General features: G+C 35.8%; 1 protein-coding gene across 1 annotated transcript in view; it reads left to right on the top strand.

Moving 5' to 3' along the window:
- Positions 1-17,406, top strand: part of LOC140324402 (dual oxidase 2-like) — a 32,031-nt gene extending 14,625 nt beyond the window's left edge. The window contains exons 15-34 of the mRNA XM_072402270.1: positions 370-507; positions 1,127-1,243; positions 1,778-1,980; positions 3,141-3,326; positions 4,545-4,761; positions 5,055-5,148; positions 6,145-6,317; positions 7,697-7,781; positions 8,568-8,636; positions 8,746-8,930; positions 9,585-9,815; positions 9,919-10,018; positions 10,738-10,787; positions 11,885-12,012; positions 12,310-12,463; positions 13,901-14,130; positions 14,374-14,532; positions 15,475-15,630; positions 16,455-16,583; positions 17,089-17,406. Of these exons, the coding sequence (XP_072258371.1) occupies positions 370-507; positions 1,127-1,243; positions 1,778-1,980; positions 3,141-3,326; positions 4,545-4,761; positions 5,055-5,148; positions 6,145-6,317; positions 7,697-7,781; positions 8,568-8,636; positions 8,746-8,930; positions 9,585-9,815; positions 9,919-10,018; positions 10,738-10,787; positions 11,885-12,012; positions 12,310-12,463; positions 13,901-14,130; positions 14,374-14,532; positions 15,475-15,630; positions 16,455-16,583; positions 17,089-17,211 (2,927 nt within the window). The 3' untranslated portion in view covers positions 17,212-17,406. The remainder of the gene's footprint in view (positions 1-369; positions 508-1,126; positions 1,244-1,777; positions 1,981-3,140; positions 3,327-4,544; positions 4,762-5,054; positions 5,149-6,144; positions 6,318-7,696; positions 7,782-8,567; positions 8,637-8,745; positions 8,931-9,584; positions 9,816-9,918; positions 10,019-10,737; positions 10,788-11,884; positions 12,013-12,309; positions 12,464-13,900; positions 14,131-14,373; positions 14,533-15,474; positions 15,631-16,454; positions 16,584-17,088) is intronic.
- The last annotated feature ends 9,405 nt before the right edge of the window (positions 17,407-26,811 follow it).

Here is a 26,811-nt window from a genome sequence, read left to right as displayed (position 1 = left end):
TGTTATCTTGATTAAAACAGTTTTAGAATGCTTGTATTATATAGTTTTGAATGTGTAAGTGACAACTATTCTTATTTCTACTGAAATGAGGAACCATATATTACCCACCAAAAATGTACACTGCAGACTTCAGCCTTCCCATGATTTTTTGGCTCTGAGGTGCCTGTTTTGTAAGTTTAAGCCTTAAAGATAGTCTAAATGTTTCTACCAAAACTAAATGAATCGTAGAAAACATGAATTGTTTGCAAAATAATTATGGTATACTTTTCTGGTTTTCTTTATACCTGTTGAATAATATATATTTTTGAAAATTCATGTTGTAAAAAATACACTAACTGCTATTTATCTAAAAAAATGTTTAATTTCCAGATGATCCATGCCCCCAGCCTGCGCAACTTAAGTCTGACAATTTGGAAAAATGTGTGCCTGTTGTATTCACAAATTACTTTGAAGGAAGCTCAATTGGATTTGGATTTATCATTGTAGCTCTCTGCAGTTTTCCTGTTGGTATGAAATGATTTACATATCTTACGTTACTATTTATATATATATGCAAATTGTTGAGTTTCTGTTAAAGCAGTTGCAGATATTAGGCATGCTACCCACACCCAAAGTAGATTTATAGAGTGCACATAAAGAATGTGCCATGACCTGTCCCTCCACCCCTGTTTGTGTCCCCCTGCCTCATTTACTAACATAATTCAGAAATACAATGTAACAGTATTGTTACTTTGTATTTACTCCATTCTATTTATTCCATTGCAGGTACTTGAACATATTGTTAGCAATCTTTTACAGTACCTTCAGAGCCTTGAAACCAGCTTATGCCATTAGGCAACTACCAACTGTATCTTTAGGTCCTGTATCCCAAACTTATCTGCTGTTCAATGAGGTTCACTGATACCAATGGACCATCGGACAGATAGGTAGGAAGACCAAGCTTGGCAGTTGAGCTTTTCAACTTGTCTGGGCTTCCATAAAATTGATAAAAAAATTTATTGGGTGTCTGTAGGTTCCTACAATCCTGGCACTTATGGCAGTTTACTTATTACTAATTATTAACTTTATCAGTTTTATTGCTTTTTATGTAAAATTAATGATTTGTCAATAATTTATTTGTTTGCAGTGAGTTTACTAATTGCATTGGTGGTTGCACAACACCGCAAGAAATCATTCATTCGGATGCAGAAACTGAAAAGCAACCCTGTTATCAGTAACCAGAGCAATCTCCAAGGATTTCAAGGTATGTTAAACATTACCAAGCATATCTGTAATGGCAAATAAGTACCCACCATGCAGACACCCATATTTTATTGACAAGATGCTTAGAATCGTAAATATCCAAAACTGAACAAGTTGAGAGAATTAAAAAAAATGTATGAGAAGAAGATATCACAAACAGCCTGTGATGCCTCACAGGGGCCAGTTATATTCTTCATTTGCACTGAGAAAGCAAAAGAATACATTTTTAAAGCTGTGGGACTTTTAAAACAATTCTTCTTTGTGACATACAACTAGAAACTTTAATTGTTTGCCATGGCCAACTGCTTTAACTTGTCTTTGTCCTGTTGCTCAGTTGAAGACAATTAGATTTATACTGTGTACAGTCCTATTGAGCTTTCATTAGCTGTCTTGGAGAAAAACTTTTAATGGATTTAGCACCAGCTAAAATGTCCACCAATTTACACAATAATAAAGCAGATATGATTACATTCAAACATGTAAATATTTTAAAGCCTTCATATTTTCTTGTTTAATTATATTTGTATAATTCTAGCTATTGAGTGGTGTGGACCTGATGAGCCACTACAGCCTGTTTTTGTTCAGCTAAATCCAGATCACGTTATTCAAGTTGTAGCTGCTGATAAATCTGACACCAGGACCATTCATTTGAGAAACCAGCAAGCTGTGCAGGTTGCCATTTCTAACAATGCTGGAAGCAAAAGTTTACGGATCAGGATCCCAAAAGAATATGATCTGGTAAGATATCAGATTTGTTTGAGATCTATCTATAGAGTTGATTTTTCATCCAATGTTTTAAAATAATACCAACAGGGGAACACATTCTGGATGACTTTGTATATGGTAAAACATGGCATCATCTGAAAATTTGTCTAATAATTAATATTTATTTAATTTATGATGATTTAAAGGGGATTCAATTGTGCAAACAACACAATAGAGCAACTTTCTGTCATTAGTTCTATTTTTTCTTGTTCCTATTTTTGGGGGATCATCAGTATATCAGTTTTAAGAAGTATGAATAGGTAGAACAATGAAGTACTAAAATATCAGTTATGGTTAGATCTCACCCTAAGAAGTCCCAAACATCAAAATGTAAACATCAGATTTTAAACCGTTATAAATGTGCAGACTTGCTATTTGCCTCCTTTTTTACTTATGTCTGCCCATAGGTTTTAGAACCAAGAGTTAGAGCTTGGAGTTTCTCTGAGGTTTTACAGCTGCCACTCCATCTACTATATGAGTGATTATTGCTAACAAATGCTGTCTACCAGATAGTGTGCATTGCAATTTTAAATTACAGGTAGTTTCAGAGTTAAGGACATCTGACATACAGATGACTCCTAGATACGAACGGGGCTTCCCTGCTGTTTGTGTGCAGGACAGAGGCTTGATGGGGGGCGGGGTGGTTCACATGACTTGAAGAAATTTTTTGTAAACACAGCTGGGGTTGTGGGTGATCTTAAGGTCCCAGCTGTTCTGCAACATCTTGTAACTCTTTAATGACCAAAACAAATTCTGCAATTGCTTCTTTTTGCATATCAAAGCACAGCTTGCTCCAGAAGTTAATAAATGTCTAGGCTCCATGAAGTTTTTTTTTCTTTAATTGTGAATAAGTCACATTGAGGATTTCATACAGTATACAGACACCACGCTGCCTATTTATTTGTTGAGACAAATCTGTCCTAATTGCATTTATTAAAATAATCCACCTGTTCCGAACAAACCTACAGTCCCTATCTTGTATGTAGCCCGGGGACTATCTGTATAGAGCCTGTAGTTGTTTCTATGCTTGTACTGGGAACAATATTTAACAAAAAGTATATTATGTAGATTTTTTATATTTATTCATCTTCTTCTTTGCTTGCTTTGTATAACATTTCCAATTTGTGAACCAGGTGCTGCTTTTTAACAACAAAGAAGAACAATCCTCCTTTTCCAGAAATCTTAAGGAATTCATAGATAGCGCTGGAATTCTATCAACTTTCATTTTAAAGGGGGAAAAAGACATTTTGAAAGAATCCGTTTCAAAGAAACAGAGACGAGAAATGTTGGAAACATTTTTTAGGCATTCACTTTCTCATGTAAGTCATCTCTACATACGTAAAATTATTCTGTATCTGATGGTTGTATAGTAAACTTAGGGCCAATTAGGACACTAACCAGCCCATGGCAAATGGGTCATTTGTGGACAATCCATTACATCTCTTTTATCATTTTTATTAAAAGGTATTATTTGATTATTAGGGAACCCGAAAAGTGGGAAATATTCTTTTAATGGTCTTTTCTTTCTGGTTTCCAATACTAGGGTGCAATGGTCACCCCACACTGAGGAATGTAGTTGTGATAGAAAGCTGGAATTCATATGCCTTAACTCTAACTTCTTGTGGGTAGTTGAATAAAAAGAAAAATTTCAAAAATACCAGAGAAGCATACAAATAACTTCCTGAGAACAACAATTAAAAAAAAACAATCAACATCTTTAATTCAATCCATGCACAATAAAGGGAAATAAAAACATCAACACAAGACTATTGTGCATAAAACATCAATCATTTGGTAGTCTCAATTTCTCGTTTCGCGTTTCGCAGACCATGTCTGCTTCTCCAGAAGAAAAATAGGGCATATCAGACCTATGTCACAAACGACTGACATGAATAAAATTCAATCAAATACGAACCACCCCATCCATATTTGACCCATAGCTGAGGACAGTAGAGGCACAGCACTTGACATAGAACAGATGAAGAGAAGTTGATCCAACAACAGCATCAGTGATTTGTATTAATTGGTAATACAATTTAGGTTAAACACACTTATTTTCAATTCAGCTATTGTGAAGCACCTTAATCAAACGTTAGCTGCACAGGTCCACTCCACAAACACTAATGGAGACTTTAACCTAAAATATAGTACTAATTAATATACTTCATGAAGCTGTGATAGTGCATGGTACATAGAAGTGCTGGAATTTGGAAGCATGAAGGATAATTAATCTTGGTGAACCACCATATCCCCAACCATCATAATATTGGCTGAATCAGGATAATCCCAGCATACAGTATATGCATCTACCTTCTGCAACTGTAATAACAAAATTCAAAAAATACAAGTAAAGGCATTACCATTTACAGACTGAATGCATTATAGTTTTAGGTTGGGAAGGTTCATTACAAGAGTGTAGGTATTGATACTGTTTTGTAGACATTGACTACTAATAAACCTTTATATTTTGTTTCCTTGAGAAAGCATTTTGGCAAAATGAACTCTTGAATGATGGCTTTTATACTGTTCACATATAGGTTCTGGAAATAAATAAAGCAGATGCAGGAGTAATACTCAAGAAGGAGATAACAGATGCTCTGCAATGTGAGCTGTCAAGAGAAGAATTTGCAGAATCTTTAGGACTTGAGCCAAATGCTCATTTTGTGGAGTCAATGTTTTGTACAGCGGACAAAGACTGCAATGGATATTTATCATTTAAGGAATTTTGTTACATATTGGCCTCCTTATTAACAGGTAACTTACCTCCCTTTTGTATATTCACCTTCTTTCCCTATTCTCTTTCCTCCCCATTTGGATTAATAATATTTAATATTTTTTATTGACATGGTTTTTACAAAACAATTTAGTTTTTATGCTTAGTTTACTATGTTTACTAAATGTATTGTTTAAAGTATATAAATCATATCTTGTTTCAAGGAGATATGTATTTGAATGAGGTTTCTTTAAAGAAAAATTTAAAGGCAAACTAAATTGATATGTCTTGTACTTATTATGTTATTTATAGCATTTTTGTATTCTTAATGTAGGTTCTGTTGAAAGCAAATTAAGGTTTATATTTTCAATGCATGACATTAATGGAAATGGGCTGCTTACAAAGGAAGAGTGTGCTACGATGCTTAGGTATGTACTTTTATTATAACTGTTGAATTATAAAAAAAAGGGACATTTTTCAACCAAAGAAAGACCATCTTATAAAAAATTAGATTGGTACTACATTGATGTCTGACTTTGATAGCATAGTGATTGGTATATTCCTAACTAGGGTTAAGCACATGTGTCTGTGTCCAGTTTGATACAATTTTCAGAATTTTGCTTGAAGTTTACAAACACCCAAATTATGTGAGCATATATTTCCTCAAGTAGGCTGTTTGTAGGGATAAGAAGAAATTTATGGCCAATTAAAAGGCAAAAGATTCTGGACACTGCTGTGTACCAATGCCAAAATAAAAAAGTAAAGATGAAATAAAAGTGTATATCTTCTTACGTAGAACTGTCAGCTCTGCATATTTGTTCTAATAGACAACATGGCAGAACTGGCTCTTAAGTTGTTCAACTGACCAGGGAAAAAGCTATGCACTGTATTATTCCTTAATTTGGATGAATCAGAAACTCCCTCTTACTAATAACAATATCACTTGAGAGTTTTCCTAAAAGGTTTAGCTAAAGTTTAGGCTTCTGTTATGCTTTGAAGATTAAAGTAGTGTTGCCAAGTCAAACTACACATATATTTTTGTTGATAATACACTTTAAATCAGTTGGGAAATTACTGATCACTACTGGTAACTGGTTTCTCAATTGTTGTCACTGTCAATCTTTATTTTTTTTCTACTGACTCATAAGGAAGAAATGGAAAATAAGTCAATAACATAGTGTAAGGTGTAAAGCATGTTCACCCCATATAGAAAAGTTTAACTTTTCAAGGGAATTATCATTTACCTTTAAAATTAAAACAAAGTAAAAACTCACTTTGCAAAGAATACCCAAAAATGTCCAAGGAAAGTCTAAAGAAATAGGATCTGTGCCAGCACATGACTTGTTTATTCCAGGTTTCTATAACACTTAGATTTCTGTATTTATTAGTAAATGAAATATTAATGTGTGTTGACATGTTTGCAGGTCCTTCAATCAATTATCAAGCTTTCTTTCAAAAGATCAAACAGAAAAAGCTATTGAGATCATGTTCAGTGAGGCTGGACTTCCCTGCAAGCCAGAGATTTCATGGGAGGAATTCTATGCAGTATTTAAGCAACATTCAAATATAATAAATTATGTCACACTCCAAACACAGGGTAAGGGTTGGTGAAACTTTACAACCAGGTACAAGAATGTATATTTCCCTCTAATATTGTGTTAACAGGGGTGAAACAAAATCACAAAGAACTGCAAGGCAATAGGTACAGTTAAACTTCTTGACCTGCTCATGCACTCTTATACGTAATATAATGCGTGCTGCATGCCAATGAATTCAGACTCCTTGCAACTTTATCAGTATTGATTACCACTTTAGTTCTTTCTATGATGCATTTTGGAATGTACAGAATTCAGTCAAAGGCCAGCCATTCTCAACAAGAGTTTAATAGAACCTTTAGATTCCTTCAGAAGTTGTCAGAGGTTCTTTGAGCTGTAGCTGATTGACTTTCCAATGATGATGCCTGCAAAGGTATATAAACCAACACAACTTGGCAGAGCCAGCTGCATAAAACCAACCACCTTTTAAGCTGTCTGTAAAGGTGGCTCTCTGACAACTAATATATGTGGGCATTTTATCAACTGGGAGCCAAATTGAATTTTTCCAATTGATTGATTAAAGCAGAGGTTGCACCCTAAAAATTATTTCAAGGGACAAAAAGGTCAGGAAAGGCTGTCCGAGACTCCTAGTATACTTCATCAATCAGCGTTCTTTGTTTTGGTGAATTTATTATTATGCATGTATGAATGAGGCTAATTTATTTCAGTAAATACAGAGCAGTTATTACTTGTTTCTTCCATGTATACATTTTTTTTGCATAAAGTCTGTGTTTATACAACAGTCTGGAGGCTAGCTCTCTCACCTTGCAGCACTAGGGTTTCAGGCTTGAATCCTAACTAGAATGCTATCTGCATGAAGGATGTATGTTCTTCCTTTTGGGTTTCCTCCTATATTCCAAAAAAAATACTGTAAGTAAATTGGCCTTAGACTATGGTTGGGACAATACATTTTGTCTTTGATTATGAGCAATAGATTGTCAGCTCCTTTTAGAGACGGTAATTGACATGACCAAGAAGTCTATAAAGCACCATGTAATACATCAGTGCTAAATAAATACATGATAATATTAACAGAATACAGCTTTTTCATTTTATTGTGCACTAAATTTATGGAAGGGATAATGCTAAAACATGCTAGAACATGCTTATTTTCCATCATTTTAAACCATGAGAATATCTTACCCATGTTAGCAATATAAAATAAAACAAATTATTAATTATTAACCCACGTTTACTTATAGTTTGGCTTTTTTGCCATTTAGGTTTGAAGAAAAGAATTATGCAAATGTATGGAAGTTATTTCTTGTTTTTATCACTGCCATGTTGTATTTCTGTGTTTACTCAATATAGACGTGCAAGTCTGCTTTTCCTATTGCAGTAATATTGTGTTGCTCAAGATAAAGATTTTTTTTCCCCAAAGGTTCAATGCCTCCACTCAGCACCAAGATCCAGATTAACAACAGAGTGTCTTTCATAAGCAGAAGAAAGGATGACAATGACAAAAGGTACATCTCCATGGGTACACCTCCTCAGGTTATTAAGTTCTAGGCAGGAATAGGAAAATGGTGCTTTTTGTTACCTGCTTCAAAAATTTACAGTAATAAAGCACTGTACCACCTTTAAGCCATGTGTTTGTTAGGTGGAACTAAACTGTTTGGTGGCTGTTGTGCTTCTGCCATAACCAGCAAGTAAGCACTGCTACATGCCAATTATGGGAAATACTTACTCTTATGCAGGCCCAGGACCTGTCATCCCTGCATCCTTGGAAGGCGCCATCTTTACCACCGGCCCCATAATGAACTTCCATAAAAATGGACAATCCCTTTCAGCCATTGGATGGCCACTGACGATGTAACTCCTGTGCTCGCGCCAGAGGTACATTGTCTTTAGCAGCTGGCTTTGTGTGGATCACTGAGCTCTACACTTGTCCATGCATGCATTATACAGTGTAGACCTTACACAAAAAGCCACCACAAGCCCGGGATTTGTTTTCACTACTACCTCCTGATGAGGTTTTGTTTTAGGTACACTTTAAGCTTTCAGTTCTCCTGCCATATTTTTATTGTTTCTAATTTTGGAATTATGTGGTTATGTAAATCCCAGAAAATGTCAGATGGAATGGTTGGAAAAGAGTGACATGACACATTATGCAATTTTAGTACTTCTCTGAAGACAGGCCCCTTTAAATATTAGTATGCATATTACATGCGCAATGAAAACAAGATGTGTAAAAAAAAAACAGTGACCTAAATATGTTTAGCAACTAAATATTGACTATTATTTCTCTGTAGCAATTCTGAAAACAATAACCATATTCTGGAGTCTAATGGGCAGGAACTTCGGAAAAGAGCTGGCAGAAAGTAAGTAGTATGGACATTAGGGGGAATATTTCTTTAAAAGTAAATAACAATATTTGAATGTTTTCTGAGAAATCTTTATGTTTTGAATTAAAAACTTTATAAACTCTAGAAACAACTACAGTCCAAATGGACCAAATATATACACCACAGCAAGAAGAGAAAAATATGAGTCAAGCAAAGTTCGCCAAAAGATACAGCAGTTTAAACGCCTAATTGAAAACTACAGACGTCATATCATATGCATGGCAATATTCTGTGGAATATCAGCTGGAGTATTTACTGAAAGAGCCTACTGTGAGTCACCTGTTTTATATCAAATAAAACTTTATATTTAATTGTTTCCGTAAACATAGAACAGTTAGTAGGTGATTAAATACAAGTCTGGGAATGACTTGGCGCAGGTTAAATAAAAAAACGAATGCCTTCAACACAAAGTCTGTCAACACAAATCCTTATACTAATCAGAAACTTGTCCAGTTTTAGTCTAACTGCATATGAGGTCGGTCCCAATATTTTCTATTTTCTATGTAGTAGAATTATTATTGGTAATTTTGCGGAGCTAACACTATTGTTAAGCTGCTAATTTATACATTCTGTTTTATTAGAGTTTTGAATATCTGCTTTATGATTAGAGTTGGCCAGATAGTTCTAATCACCTTTAATTTGTACTCGGATTAAAATTATTCAAACCTGAAATCAGAACTGAAATCAGGAATTAGAGCAATCTGAGCCTAATTCCAAGTTTTGGATATCCCAAGCACATATATTGTACACAGTTCGGCCAATACAGCCACTAACCTTATCGACAGTTATACAGCTTAGTCAACCAGCCAATCTGTCAATATATACTCTAATATATATATAGTATAATACTAAAAAGTATATTGCACACTTATTTATAATGATTACAAGCGTATTTACTATTTTCATACTTTTGCAATTCTACAGACTATGGCTTTGCCTCACCATCAACTGGGATTGCGGAAGTCACATATGTAGGGCTAATTATTTCCCGTGGTTCAGCAGCCTGTATATCTTTTATGTACTCTTTTATTCTTTTAACAATGTGCCGAAACCTAATAACATTCCTGAGAGAGACCTTCTTGAACCAGTACATCCCATTTGATGCTGCAGTAGACTTTCATCGTTTGATTGCTATGAGTGCACTTGTATTTTCTAGTAAGTAAAAATGTTAGGTGAAATTCAAATATACAATAATAATTTTGGCCATTTTCTCATGTAATATGATTAAATGTACTAATACTGTTTTCTTTTTCTATAGTTCTACACACTCTTGGACATGTAGTCAATGTCTATATTTTCTCGATCACACCTATTAATATCCTCAGCTGCCTCTTTCCCACAGTCTTCAGTTATGACGGGTATGAACTATAATAAGGTTGACCAGAAAAATAAAATATTGGCTTAGAGGGTATTGGTAACACGTTTTTATTTATTAAAAAGAAGACAACTGTTTAGAAGGACTGCAACTGACTGTCAGTTTGGTGTCAGTTGTCAGTGGCAAAAGGTTTGCTGTTTTTCCTAAGTTTAGTTTTGTTGAGATTAGGAAAGTCTACTCTGAGTTTTTAAGTTGGCAAAGTGTATACTGTGATAGGAAATTTAAGTGCAATGCCAATAAAAGTTACTTTACTGTTAGTAATTACATTATTTATTTAGACATTCTCTTTTATTGCCATATAATGTAGAAAGTATATGTATATTAAATCTCCCTTAAGACCAGAGAAAATAGACTATCATAAAAGAACCTGGGTTAGATCATTTTGTCTTCTAAGACTTTCACTTAGAAGTCTATTTTCTTGAGGAATTAAATATTCCCGGGTTTTACATTCACCCCACAAATAACATATTCAATTTCTGAAAATAACATTTCAAGCATATTAAAAAATGTGCATTTTGCTTGAAAGCTGCTGATGCATTTACACAGTGACGTTTTTGTAAACTGACCTCTTTGTGTATATTTACAAATAACAATCAATCTGGGAAGCTCAATGAGTGTATATTAGAAAAATAAAAACATGATTTTGGCAAAACGTTAATTATTTTATTACAGTTAATGATATTTTATTTTCTAATTCCTCAGATCTGAATATCCAAAAACATTCTTCTGGTGGGTTTTTGCGACTGTGCCAGGTAATATGTGATGTTCTGATACAAATAATATATTTACTTTTGATATTCCTCACAATTTTCTAACTTGGCAGTGAAACAAAAAGTTATCTTATTAAAAATTAATAGAAGGTAGACTCATGTCACTGGCCCTTTATCTACAGCATTCAACATGATAACACATACTGCTGTATATACAAATATATGCTAGCAAGCAGCTACAGAAATAGTAATTTCCTATTTAAATCAGTTTGCTTGTGCCAATCATCCATCATGATAGTTACACCCAGAGATAAAATTATATCTATTGCTGATCCACTCCCAACCTTGCTTTGTAATGATTATATGCAAATGTTTGTTTTTTTGTGTTTAAATGACATGATACTTGGTATGAAAACGTTTAACAAATACTTGGTAAATACATTTCAGTCAAAATTTTCTTTTATCTTTGGATTGTAGAGAGATTGTAGATTGTAGAGAGGGGTGAGAAATTTTGGAAGTTTTATACAATGCGACTTTGTCCCCCCCAAAAAATGTTCTGAACCAGGTAAATCCTGCACATTGGGGATACAAGGAGCAATTCAAACGTCTTACTCTATCCAAAACATTATAAAAAAGGCACAAAAAGGCAAAAAAAAAATTTTCTTATAGTTGGTTTAAGCTACCCTGGTATTTAATATACTGTAATATGTGTAATATTTTCATTTTTCCTAACATTAGGACAATGTACATTCTAATGCAGTAATGTTCTCTCTGCAATGTTTTAACTTTAACGATAAGCTCTGCAGTGGAGAAGTGTATATTATATAAATGTGTAGAAATATATGATGCATTGTAACATGGGTTTATATATTTTGTGTTGTTTTGTTTCATCATTTGCTTTGTAAAATTTTCTAAAAATGTCTAGATGTTCATGCAGCATTCAAGGGTGGTTTGCAAGTGTCTGCAAATTGTTTTAAGTGACTTTAGGTGGTTTTTGAAAGTAGTAAAACTCTGCAGAAAACAGAGCAAGTCTACACATGCCCTTACTGTATGAAATTGTATTAGAACTTTGGTAATTTTGGTATTTGGCTGTAGGTAAATAAATGTGCCTTATTGATTGTGCCCTATTGTATTTGCAGGATTTACCGGGGTTCTTCTACTAGCAGTTTTGGCTCTAATGTATGTGTTTTCTACCCATTATTTTCGACGCGTCAGTTTCCGGGGGTTTTGGATAATGCATCATTTGTATGTTGTGCTGTACATTTTGGTAAGTAGTAAGAACAACAAATCATAGAGATAAGTGAGCCTTTGGGATACAACCGCACAATCAATAGTTTAAAATTATCATGAAGTCTCTTACCTTCAGATTAATTACTAGCTCTGTCTGTAAAACTATCAAGGATGTATTTGTGTTAAATAATGTTGTCAATTATCCTAGAATAGCAGAATTCATATCAAACCTTTCCTGGGTTTAAATCATAACTTTTAATATTCTGTTTTTGCCAGATTACCTAACCACTATTATAGCATTATACTTACAAGTTTCCCTTGTATTTTGTTTCAGACCATCATCCATGGCAGTTTTGCACTAATCCAGTCTCCAAAGTTTCATATATATTTTATTGCTCCAGCTATTATCTTTGCAGTAGACAAAATGATAAGTTTAAGCAGAAAGAAGACAGAGATTGAAGTTCTGGAAGTGAAAAAACATCCTTCAGGTATTTATTATTAAAAATCAAGCTAAGCGTATGTATGGCAAATGAATAAAAATACAATTTAATTCCAATCTAGGAAATGGTAGTTCACACAATAACTGAATATTTGCTGAATACTCTAATCCTGGCCCAATGCTTGAGTGCTTAAGTGGTGATTCTGTGTTTATGAGGGTCTCCAATGACCACAATTGCCTCCAAAGCATAGAGATGAAGATATCACTGCAGACAAGTTTAGCATTTTGTGCTGACTGTTGAAAAAGCAATCTCAAAAAAGTGAATTGGAATAAGTGGCAGGAGTTTGGCCATGATTTTGTTAAAAACCTAACTGGTCTTACAAAAAAATGAATACAAACTAAATATAAATCTGATTTACTAAAACATTCCAGAATTGCCAATCAAAATTTTGTAGAAATATTCATTTAATCCAATAATGTAATAGTTAGTCACAGTTAACTGTATTTTTTGTGTAATGTTGAAGAAAAGCAACTTCATTTCATTCACATGGGAAAATTGTCAACTCAAAAAGTTTATGCAGAAATGATAAAGGAGGTCTAATTCCCTGGATTTTTTTTATCATTTCTATTACTTTTTTCTATTTCTATTACTATTTTTTTTCTATTTTTCTATTTATTTATAGTTAAATTGTTTTATGTATTTTGTTTGATTTCTTTTGTTTAAACTTTCAGCAATTGGAAAAAATAACTTTTTAAGACTTTTTATCAGATTCATAGTTTTAGTGTAATTTGAATTAGGACAAACTATAGAATAAGATCTACTTTTTATCTATAGAAACAATATTTTTGTTTTGTTTAACTAACATTGATCAAGAATTGTATTATTTTCTTACATTTGTTTATTTCAGCAGTTGCCAACTGGTGGTCCGTGGCTCTGGCTGATGTGCCCCCAATTGGGGTCAGGAAAAGGAACCTGCTAGAGGCACACTGGCCAGAGCCGCATGTCCCCTGTATGGATTGTAGGCTCAGGGAAGTTGTCAGGTTGTGTCTCTGGACAGAACTCGCCCATCCCAGTCTCAGACCTGAGATGAGAGAGTGGGCGGGTTCTGGCTTCATGACATCACTATGGGGGAAATTTCTTCCCCTTTGAGTCACACCCGACTCCCGACGCATGCGCAAGTCGGAGCCGATAATTTAAGTGGTCCGTGAGACTGAAAAGGTTGGAGACCACTGGTTTATTTCATTTGGCTATGGTTAAAAAAATCTGCAAGATATTATCTCCAAAATAAATCATTGTTTGGCTTAAAAAAATCTAGAAGTGGTCAATAAGGGGTGTACAGGTGTGTGCACTCAAGTGGTTAAACATAAACTAGTGCAAAAATTATCCTAATTCATGGCCTGACAGTTATTCTAAAACGAACATTATTGTTTTATAATGTATGTACCATTTTCCATTTGCCTAAACTCTATCTTATTTTTTTTTTAGGTGTGACATGCCTACAGTTTCAGCGTCCTCATGACTTTGACTATAAATCTGGTCAGTGGGTAAGGATTGCCTGTTTATCTCTTGGTACAAATGAGTACCATCCCTTCACATTGACTTCTGCACCCCATGAAGATGTATTGAGTCTACACATTAGAGCAGTAGGGCCATGGACAACACGCCTAAGGGAGCTCTACACATCTAATAACACAGCATCAGGAAAGTACCCAAAGGTGTGTAAAACATTGTTATTCTGTATTTTTTAAAATTGACAAAATGTATTTAATTAACTACAAGTTACAATATACATTATCTTTAACGTGGGTCAAATTGCTTTTGCAGGATGATTTTAATATGTTAGTCTTATCCTTTTGTTCGGTTGCCTTACAAACAAATTCAATTTTCTCAGAAAAATTGAAAAAGAAAAGTTAAAATATATTGCATGTATTTCTTACATCTCTTTTTTTTTATATCAGCTTTTCCTGGATGGACCATTTGGTGAAGGACATCAGGAGTGGAATATGTTTGACGTATCTGTATTAGTTGGCGGAGGAATCGGTGTGACACCTTTTGCATCAATTCTTAAGGATTTGGTCTTTAAATCATCAGTTAATGCACGGATCAACTGCAAAAAAGTATGTATATAATTTTATTCTCAGCCATATGGCTCATTTATTACCAAGGCTGAAATAAAAATGACAGCAAGAATGAGAACAAAAGCTTGAAACAATTTAAATTGGTCTCTGGGGACTATAGTACTACCTCTAATGAAAGCCACAGTAAACAATGGGAACTCTTGGACTTTTGTATTTGGTTACATATGACCTTTTGATAAAAAGACATATGTTTTAAGAACAACTAATCCATTTTTTTTTTTGCTTTATATATTTTTTTTTTAATTGTCCAAGAGCTTCCAGTGTTTACTGTAGCTTTCCTTAGAAGCGGTACTGGAATGAAAATGATAACATATTTAAGGTTTTTTTATGGTTTTTATTGTCTGGGTCCCAGCTGAAATAGTTTTTTTTGCCTGGTGACCACAATTTCTAGAATAGAATGTAATAGGAAATCCATTTGTAAATTGTCATAGGAAAAATGATACAGAACAATCTTCCAAAAGGGCAATATGTTCTGGTAACAACTGGCTAGAAAGTGAATGCCACTTGTCTAGGTGATCTCCTCTTACTTCCTGTTGATTCTTTATGACAGTAACTAACTCTATTACTAACTAATTGTCTTCACTGAAATCAGTGCTGAGGCTCCTTCTCTACCACTAGACTGGGCACTTTTCAATTACTTGTGACCTAATACTTGCTGGTGATAACCATGCAGGGTGGGCTCTGTGTGGGGAAGAGACACTGCCCCTATGATTCTAATTCTGGGTAAAATTATTGCCCCTGCCTCAAGAAGAACCACTCATACATGGAGTAAAACCCCAGTAATAGTCAAGTATTTGAAGTTCAATATGGCTAGCTTCCTTTAAGGCATTCAGTAATAAACAAACAAAAAAAGCTCAACATTTGTGAACAATTGAATCCGTAAACCAGTATTAAATTTATAACCTTGTTGTTATTCTATAGGTTTATTTTATATGGGTGACACGCACTCAGAAGCAGTATGAATGGCTAATAGACATCATCCGAGAGGTGGAAGAGATTGATCAGAATAATCTACTATCAGTTCACATATACATAACTCAGCTGACCGAAAAGTTTGACTTCCGCACAGCCATGCTGGTAAACATTATATTTCCTTCCTTTAACGTCACAAAAGCTGGACTGATTCAATTAGATAGTTTAATAAAGGGAAGATCATTTAAAGGAGACATCTAATACTGTTCTGCTCTAAAATTTTATTTTTTTAAATATCATATTAGTCACAGTAAGGTCATACATCATCTTTTTACATTTCTGATATATAAGAGCACGCAAGTACTCACACCTGACACTCATGTTAAAAGTTCCTACATAGCAGATGTTCCAATATCTCATTAGTAGGGCTCACCTGGTGAAACAATTATAAGAAGAAGAAAGGTTGCAGTAGCAATCCAGTCCTATGGTCCAGACCATGTTCAATTCGACAATGAATGGCACTAGTGTGACTTAAGCAATTAACTAAACAACCTTTATATACTTTAGACAGGGAGTGGTACTCTTGCAAAATATTGACGAAAAGTATATACAAAAACGAGCATCTTTGCTTTCAACATTGGAAGTACTGTACTGAATTTACTGTATCATTGTGTTATATTCTATATCTGCTGCAAAAACGAGTCTATATTGTGAACACTTCTTAAATTTCGTCTGTCCAATTAATAGAACATGTAGGTTCTTGCAAGTAACAGCTGACCTAATATGCTTATGACAAACACATTAAAAGCTAGATTTTATAAACTGAGATTACATTTCTGTGTTTTATAAGAGGGGGAAAAGTAGCTTCTCAGAGAATGATAATTTGCTGATATAGACTGCTAATATCAAAGATAAAAATGAGTGGGTCTTTCTATTCGTATGTATTATATAACTTTTATTTTTATCAGTCTTTACATTTTATATTGTAGTACATTTGTGAGAGACACTTTCAGAAAATTCAGAACCAGAGTTTGCTAACTGGACTTCGATCTGTTACACATTTTGGAAGACCACCGTTTGTGAGCTTTTTGAATTCCTTACAAGAAGTACATCCTAAGGTAAGTAAAGTACTACTTATTGAGTGATTCGGGAGATGAACAAATACTTGCAAGTATTTATTGTGGAACTTTTGCAATAAGTGGAGTGTCATGGAGTCCTGCAATATCAAATCTCTAGTTACGGTACCGAAGGGCATATGAGTGAGGCATGTACATTCTAGCTAATTTTGAAAATTGAAAAATTGAACACGTATATCCATTCACAACAGTTACATTATCAATAGATATCCAATTGCCAAACAAGTATCACAGGACCCCAAATATTGTGAGCAGAGGTGGCAGCATTAGACAAGCATATAACTGATTTGAATTATTAGAAGGATGCTGGCTTGTTTTTTAGGAAAGGTGAGGAGAGGACCAGGTTTTTTGGCAAAAAAATGTTTTACATATCACCTTTAATTCCCAGTGACCCTTTGTATTTTGAGTATACTCCTGCTTTAACTCTGATAATTTCACATTTAACTTGTTTTCCCTAAATGAGTTCTTACACTTTATTTTAATATAGGTAAAGAAAATTGGTGTATTCAGTTGCGGACCTCCTGGAATGACAAAAAATGTTGAAAATGCCTGCCGGAAACTCAACAAAAGAGACGAGTGCCATTTTATACACCACTATGAGAATTTTTAGCACAAATGAATACTTAAACTTCATAAATATAATATTTCATGTTAACTTTTTTTTCACAGTTTGACATTAATTTGTACTAGTCATTAATAAACTATATGCCAAGTTTCACAAAGTTACATTGATGGATGCTGCTGATGTAATTTGCATGTTTTGTATATCTGTAGAATACAGAGCAATAAATAATATATTCATAAAGTGTCTTATTTTCTCCAGTACTGGCCTGCATATTCGCTATAGAATTGACAAAATCACGTGTAGGGGCAGTAATAGGCATATATAGTGTGACAATAATTATGGCAGAGATTCAAGGATGAACATATTCTGTGTAGCAGTTTGTGTAAATGTCAGTTTGTGTAAAAGTATTGTAAGTATAAATGTACTAATGTATTTACAATCAGAAAGTGACTGCACCAATTTAAGCTGTATAGGGAAAATATCCCAAAAAAGAAGAAAAAACTGTATTACAAGAATATACTTTAACAACTAAACATGTAGCAGATACAAAGTCTTCTAGAAGAGTGTGCTGTGGACTGATGAATGGACAGGTGATTGGCCTAGAATTAACTAGTAAATGGGCACACTGTTCAAGAGGGAGTGGAATTTCCATAAAAGTGATTGACAGTTAAGCTACATACACACATCAGATGATTCACATCGGATAATCGTCTCAGGGCTGATATCGGATGGGAATCTGGCGTGTGTACAGCACTCGTCATTTATAGATCCGTCCTGGCGGATCCTTGGACGATGAATTGCAAACATCGGTATATACAGCGCTCGTTCAATCATCATTTTCTTGTTAGAAAGGATTGTGAAAGATCTTTTTCAACGACAATTATTGATCGTGTATACGCAGCCTAAAATTACCCCCTTCAATTAAACATTATGTTGTTATTCTCAAGTAGGAGAAGTCAGTGAGCAGATCAGACATATGAATGCAAGTTAAGCTACGTACACACGGCAGATTTTTATCGCCCGATAATCGACATCGGTCAATTATCGGGCGAAAATCTTCCGTGTGTACAGTCGGTGTCGTCCATCGTCCGGACGACCGACCTGCCGAATCCACGGACGATGGACGACAGCCGATCGTAATGAAAGGGAAGAGGAGAGCGCGCAGCAGGGTGCCGCTCCGTCGCTCTCCCCCCTCCCCTCTCCATACAGCATGAACGGTGCTGTATGTACAGCATCGTTCATGCATCTTGCAGCCCCTTGTCGTTGGAAAGGATCGTGAAAGATCCTTTCCAATGACAAAAATTGCAAGTGTGTACGCAGCTTTAAAAAACCAAAAAAACAGCTGTACAGGACTGTACCAGCACACTGGTAAGTCATCGAAAGAACTCTGGTATGTTAAGGGGAATTATTACAATTTTTTAAAACTGTAAAAATGGGAAGTACTAAAAGAAACAAAGCATATACTTTTTCTGCAGTTACTAAAAATCAGGGTCGCCACGTGAATAGCGACATTTTTTGACAAAGAATAGTTTGTATTATTCAGTCATCTTGGAAACATATGAAACTTTTAGAGCCATCCCTGTTTTCATCCATTGAATATAAAAGAATGAAATTTGTGCCAATCATACCAGATTATGAATATGTCACAGCAACTGGTCTTGGACTGGAGAAAACTGTGGGTCTCTGTCAGTACCCCTTTTATTTTTCATATGATTGGGCTGATATGATTCATATGATTCCTGGCTATGCTCTTCTTTTGGAGAGGTAAAATTAAAATCTGGTGGTGTCTGTCTGGATGTGAGTTGATGAAAACTGACCAGTTGATGAAAACTGATCTCCAGTACCTCCTCCTTGCTCACACAGAACAACAACATAGAACAGCTCCACACACATTGCCGGGCACACTTTAGACCTGGTATTTTCCAAACTCTGCAACCTCACCCACCTTGACACCCACCTTCCCTTTTCTGATCACAACCTACAAGGAAAATACACCCCAATCTCTTCTTTGTTCCTTCAATGACCTAATAATGACTTACTCACTTATAACCTTATCACATGCACAGCTCAAAGACTTTTCCAGAACTGATCCAACTGCCCCGAGGAGTTTAAAAACACAAATATTCATAATGGGCAGAAGAGTGCAAAAGAGGGTAAGAAAACATGTCAACATTTTTTTTAATATAATAGTGGAGAAATCAAGTCTGTGTGATTTGGGTCACAGTCATGTATGAAAGGGAACCTTCTTCCCGTATACAACTTTTTGTAAACAGCTTTCGCACAAGAAATTGAAAGTATTTTGCCCCATTTATTTTTACAGTGCCTGAGTCTCTTTTGCAGAAAAACACCCCCACAAGGATGCTACTATCTCTATGGCTGAAGTCATGACTACAGAGTGTGAGGAAAACACAGTGGAAAGAGCCTTAGAGGCCAGTGGTGGCAGCCTGCAGTGACATTACGCATAAGGGAGATCACTCCGCCTTTGTGACCTCTCTCAGATGAATCCACAACGGCTGCTAGCTACTGATTAGAGCTGCTTCAGGGTTATTCATCTGGACAAAAGTCCCAAAAATTCTAGACATATGTCTGAAAAAAATTTATACAAGAGTTTTGTCTCTTTATTTTCATGTTTGTTTATTTTATTCATTACATTAAATACATTAAATAAAATAATCAGATCATAAAAAAAGAGAACATTATCATCAGAGCACCAGAGAAGCTCACAATCTTAAGCCATTTCAGTTAGTGCAAAGTGTCTTTAGTTCCCAGGTGCATGGTTATTATTACTAGCAGAAAAGTGTGAACAGAGTCTGGTTTCTACTGGCAGAAGTTAGCTTGGGTAATGTATTTTACAAGCACTAAGACAAAAAATGTTATCATCTACATACAAAGAAAACATTTTCGGAGCAGAAGCGTAGTGTCTTTTGGCCTGATTTATTAAAGCTCACCAAGGCTGAAGAGGATACACTTTCATAAGTGAAGCAGGGTGATCCAGCAACCCTGTAATTGATTTCTTCAAAGTCATATGCTATTTGCTGGCAAATGTTTTGAATCCTAGACCAGATCCATTCCAGGTTTGCTGGATAACCTAGCTTCACTGATGAAGGTGTATTCTCTCCAGCCTTGGAGAGTTTTAATAAATCAGGCCCTTTGTCTCTGCAAAGATAATAATCACTTCCTTGTACAAAATATTAAAGTTCAATGGCTTATGTACTGACTCACAACTCTTTGGATGTCACTTTACTTCTCCCTGACCCCCAATTTCTCTTGTCTATTGAAAAATGATAATCAATTTAAAATAATTTAGGAATGTACCTGTAGCTATCCCCCAAAAGCCTCCTTAACATCGGCCTGGGCTGCAAAATTTGATTAAAAGGTGGTGAATATGTTGCACACCAAGCTAATCTTTACCTATAAACAAGCAGCCTTTTTCCTCCACCTAGGCTGGCTTACCTTCCACATCCTTAGCCAACAGCACCATCCTCTCCCACCCCTGGCAGGATACTCTGCTCCCACTAGATGAAGCTACAAACAGTGTGGAGAGATACATGGGGGTCTGGCCACTCTGAGCATTCACAGATCAGCAGAGTCTCCTTCATAGTTTAGCCATTCAGCTACTTCTTTGTACTGAAGCTACTATGGCTTCTGCCATAAGACTCAGCACAGGCAACTCTTGTGGCAATAGTCACAAGTGGAGGTTCCTGCTGAATTATGAAAAGCCCACATCATGCTTGTCAGGCCCTGAAGCAACCCTTTATTAATCCTTAGTTAGCCTTAATCCTTTTTCTGCCAATGATGTATATTATATGTCCTTGGCAGCACTAGCTTATAAATAAAGAAGGGTGTGTTGTTACATATTATTTAATCTTTGCAATGCAAACACTTACAAATTATGACTTAATTAAAGCTTTTGTGGTTCTTTGAATGTCTCATGAAATGCGAAAACCAGAGCTTCACAATACTCTTTTTGCCAATAACTGCTAAAACCAAAAACGTCAAAATTTAAAACAAAGATAATTCAAGGTATAAACTATCCAGTGTATATAAAAATGATTCTACCCAGAAATAAAGTAATCAAGTAAATGCTAATTCTACCTAAAACATTTTGTATCTCCAATTAGGAGGCCAGTGCCACATAAGATCATATTTTTTAATTTTTTAAGTGTGTTGTTTGAGACAAACTGATACAGGTAGTGCTAGAGAAAGAAATGGTATACAAAGTTAGATGGAGGGGGTATTTGGTGGCTGAGAATTGCCACTTTCAGGAGACAAGGGGTAAGTGCCTGAAAGGCAACTCAAGTGCTCAAGACAACTTTTGGAAGCATGCCAAAAAGCTTGAGGTCTTGATACAAGAGAAATTAATACAACCAAGGACAATTTATTTTATTTCCTCGTTCCTATGCAATTATCCTATTGTGACAATGGTGGATAACTCAATAGGAAAAGCTGAAAGTGAATTGATCATTGCGTTTCTACTTTATTTAGATTTTACTAAGAACAGAATCAAGGTTTGTTACTTTTATGTTATTTACAAGTATTGTTTTCTTAATCCTTGTACCTCTGCAAATAATAGATGCAAAATTTTTATCTATTGACAAAAATTGGTAATAGATTGCCTGTATTTGTGTTTAGAGTGTTGTGATGGCATTAGTAACTAAATACATTATGGTGAGGGGGCCCTAAACAAATAAATGAGCTCAGTGGAGTCTACTTAAAACAAAAGATATTTGCATCACAGTTCTAAAACAAGTTTCTTTCCCTTTTTATTAATTTTAATTTTAATGACCTGCATATCATTTCCTCATGCCCTCCTTTGGCTACCTGCACATCCAGAACCACCGGTATATAGTATAGATACAGCTAAATATTCCACAGCCATTTATCCCAAAGTGCATACAGCTATTTTAGACTACTTTGCCATCATCATGCCGTGTACCGGAAACCATGGCTTCAGTGTAGTACGGATTACGGACAGACAATGGAATAATGAGAAACATTATTGTGAGTTGGATTTTAAGAAATCTAAATCAAAACAAAATAGACCCCCATACCTAATTAATGCTGAGAAAAGCCTATTTAAAACAGACACCATATTCAAGTCTCACTTTCATCGTAGTCCCCACTTCCCAATGAGGACACATTTTTTTGTTTGTGTGCCCTTTATTTGCTGAACATATTAGGTTACATTTATAATAAAACAGTAACTAGAACAGTGGTAGGCTCATTTTGAATCTAACAGCTGGTAAAATACATATTTGGGTGCTGTTTCTCTTCCTGAATGATTTGTATTTCTTTCTATTAATTTATGAGATATACACAGCTCTGCCACATTGCACAGCCCTGTCTGGCTTTCTTTGCAAACATTAGGTAAAACATATTGTTCTTTTCCTTAACACAGCAATACTGTGTCAGCATTTTCTTTGTTAGCACTGAGCATGGCGGCACACCTGATAAGATCCAAGTCACTCCTACTTTCCGGTCCAAGCTATGCCATACAGTGGACTACAAAAAGCCAATATTTAAACTTAGGTACTAACACCTTGTATAAAATATATATATATATATATATATATATATATATATTTATACATAGAGCAGAGGAGAGTCTATAAGGACCCAGCAGCCCATGACAGGGTGGGACTGAGATCAGGAACTACTCTACCCATCAGCTGCAGTACAGCGCCAAATCCCCTTCAGCTGCACTGTCTCAGTGCAGAGGTGCAGAAGTCAGACCTGGTGTGCTCTACTATGGTGGAAAACTGCCTGGGACTGTCAGACAGAAAATGTGTCTAAACATAGCATACTACCTTAACTTGTGACTGAAATAACAAGAACTGTAACAAAGAATGAAAGGTTTGTATGTAGTATACTTCTCATTACATTCTCCCATCTTTATTTACCATCTTTCAAGTGTATTACAGTACATTCACTTATCTCAATTTGCAAAGTACGAAGTGGTCACAATATATTTGGCAAAATGGTAACATTTTGATGAAATTTTCTTATTTTTACCAACCTTGTGGGATAAATGAAATTCTTAGTTTCACTTATTCCTAATAGCAGCACTTTTTACCAACAGCTTTTTTCTCTAAAACACTCCGCGACACACACACACACACACGCATACACACACACACCTAACTAACTCCAGAACCCTAAATTTTAGTATCGTTACTTGCTTAAGTTATGTTCAGTTTGAGAATCCAATGGCTCAGTCTACCCCCATGATCATCGTTGGGTAGCTTGTTCTTCCTCATTTTTTGTGATGTCCATGCCAGATCCTGGACATTACAAAAAAGCATAGAAACTTGCTCTTAGCTGTGAGAGCTCTGGTAAAGGCAATAATGACTTTGTCTTCCTAAGAGGAGGCAGAAAGGCACTGTCTATGTTACCACTGCCAAACGAAATGCAAGTTTCTAGGGATTTTTTGTTATGTATTGGGTTTGGGGGGAAGGGGGGTATACTTTAAAACAGCTTGTATCAACTTTTGTCAACAATACATTCTTCATCATTATCTTTTTACTGTTAGTATGAAGTATATTTTTACTTGCTTCGTCGCTAGGAAAAACTTTTCATGAGAGCTTCTAAGCTTCAGTAGCATTTGCACTAATATCTGCTTACTATTTATGGCAAATAAACTAATCCCTAAATCAGCATTCTACTATATTTACCTATCATGTTGTTTTAGGAATACATTAAAGACACGTTTAAACAATAGGTAATCTATGGCAGGACTGGTTACTGTAGAACATTCATATTAAACTGCTGTTTATGGGCCACATTCAGCCCTCTCGTATCCTCTATGTGGCCCTCAGTGGCTTAAAGATTCAACAAATAAAAAACCTGAAACCTTAGCTGTTCTTTATTAGGTAGGCTACATTTGTTCACATAGGTTTGCAGTAAAGTTAATAAATGGTGGTTAACGGCCTCTTTCTCTGAGAATAAATATTGAAGGTTTAATTTTTTTGTGGAATTCTAAAATGCCATCATTTCATCACTGAAGGGTGACTGCACAGGGTATGCGCCATAATCAGCAAGTATGCTGGGCCTACGTTTTTATTATGCCAGAAGCTCACCATCCATCAACAAGTACAGTTCCACTTTAAGCCTGAATCTTTGCAAGGGATGATGCCAAACTTTTTAAAAAATGAGAACCAACCTACATTATCAAATAAAATTTAAACACTCTATTGACATAGTTTGGAGGGGGGTTAGTAGTTTTAAGGCATAAAATGCATGCTTTAACATGTGAGTGATGTGGCAATGAAGAGGCTAATTCTTAGATAACATATTACTTAAAATAAATATAACAGTAGATCACTTTTTTTTTTACACACTACCCAATACTCCTCCTCATTCCTTAGCTGAAGCAGCCAAAAGAGGAAAGTCAGTAACTGAATTTTCCCTCTAATAGCCACTGGCTAGAGACAAGCATGAAAGCAGTGTTAAGTCTTGAATAGCCTTCAGGTACCAGGTGAAAATGACCACAATTGCTGGAAAGGGGGTCAGTCAAAAAATTGCTGTGCACTACGGGTAATGTGTTTCATGTACGATAATTTACTGTGCAACAACTGGAGGGGGTTGAAACTGAACTCCCAGCAATTAATAGAACAATTAACATCCCAAGTCTGGCTCGGGTTGAATTTTTCATAACAAAAGCAGTAACTCTAAGCCCCACTCGGGGTGGAATAGCCAGGGAGTTTAAAAGTCCTACCTGGTTCCCACGTTCCAGCAGCGTCCTCCAGTGTTGCCCATGGCATCCTCCAGCCATGTCCGGCATCTTCTTCCCCTGGCGATGCTGGCCGGGCATCTGTGTAACCTGGCAATGCCTGGCCGGCATCTGCGTCCCCGGCGTGTGAACTTTGGGGATGCGAGGCCAGGGGAAGCATCTGCTCTCAAGTGTGCGGCTGGACAGGACCAGGTGGGAAATTTAAAATACTAAGTATTTTTAAATGTACCGCTTTTACATTTAAAAATACTTAGCATTCATACCGCCAGGGAGGTTAATGCAGTGTTGTTTTCATAAATAATGTACCAAATTTTTACTTGACTGAATTGTGTATGAAAGACATCTTCATGAACTCATACATTCTCAAATAAAAATTGTGGGTCAGTGGCTAGCACTCTTGCCTTGAAGCTGTAGGGCTTAGAGCTTCAATCTTAGCCAGGACACTATCTCAATCTCTAGTGCTTGTTTGGAATTCTCTTAAATTGTCAGGTCCTCTGCAAGCCACTTACATGATTATGGAGACATGAATTTGGGCAATGTGCAAGATAATAATTATAAAAACTAGGGTATGCTTTAGCAAACAGAATGTGTTCCCCTTCAAACAAGTACAGCAGGTTAGAAGAAGCCTTATATTCTAGTTTTAGATTTACTATAATCTAATTTGGCTTTGAATATGTGGACAGATAAACTGAGCAATTAAAGATAAATTATGTCTCTAGTGAGTCATATAGATAGTGTTCAGAGAAGAAATTTTCACATTGATTATTTTATTGGGTTGAATGTGAACTTCAGCAACCATTGCCAAATATTATTTTTTACTTTTAACTTTTTTTATTTTTTAATTTTATTTTTGTCTTATTTTTACCTGACTATCTCTTTCGAGTGTGTAAGCAAACAGCTCACAGTACATTAGTGTGGTGGTCAGTAGGAACAATGCAACTCTTAGCATGGCGGTCGGTAGGAAGAATGCCTCTAACATTGCTGACTGATAGGGAGAATGTCACCCTATACAGATCGCCAAAAAGAATATTGCTGTCAGTGGTAACGGACCTAAAGACCCACCCTTCTCATGGGCCATGGAACCTCTAGCAATCTCTGAAGGAAACCTAAGTTTCCTCAGAACCCTAGTTAAGAAACACTGTACTATAATGTGAAGGGAGATAAAATAATTTCAGACAATCTTGAGTCTGATAAGTGTAACAAGATGTGAACATGGGATCACTTTATATTAAAGCACATGTTAGGGAAAATAAAAAAAAATGCAGCTTCTCTTCATTTGACAAGAAAAAGGGTCACTTGACAGTGAAAGCAGATAATAGATGAAACATTTATTTCAGCTATATATTATTTAAAAACAATCAATAAAAAACTTTATACCACCCTCTAGTAAATACAGGACAGGAAAAAGCAGGCCAATGTAGGCAAATTAGGCTCTTCTGTATTACACAGTGTCAACTTAACAGAAGGGACTGTCTGTTCTTGGAATTAGAATATGGGCCTTAACTGTCAACTGTCAATTTTATCCTGAGTTGGGTTGGGATATTTTACAACATCAGGAAGACTGTATTAGGCAAGTATTGAACTTACCGTATTTTTCAGCGTATAAGACGCACTTTTTCTTCCCCAAGACTGGGGGGGAAAAGTGGGTGCGTCCTATACGGCGAATGCAGGTTTAAAAAATAATTAAAACCGGTAACATACTTATACCGATACCACGATCCCGCGTGCTTCTCGTCTTCTCTCCTCTCCTCCTGGCTGCAGCGCGTGTCTCCTCCTTCCTGCAGACCCAGCGAGGAGAAGCCTGCACACGCGATCCCGGAAGCAAGCTGGGAGAGCAAGCGTGCCCCCGCGATCCCGGAAGCAAGCCGGCGGAGAGAAACGGACCGGTAAGTGGGAAGGGATGATCAGCAGGGGAT

The sequence above is a fragment of the Pyxicephalus adspersus genome, chromosome 2 (assembly GCF_032062135.1).
Source record: "Pyxicephalus adspersus chromosome 2, UCB_Pads_2.0, whole genome shotgun sequence".
In the NCBI taxonomy this organism is placed as follows: Eukaryota; Metazoa; Chordata; class Amphibia; order Anura; family Pyxicephalidae; genus Pyxicephalus; species Pyxicephalus adspersus.
The sequence above is the reverse complement of the archived record's forward strand: the minus strand, read 5'-3'. Positions and strand labels throughout refer to the sequence as shown.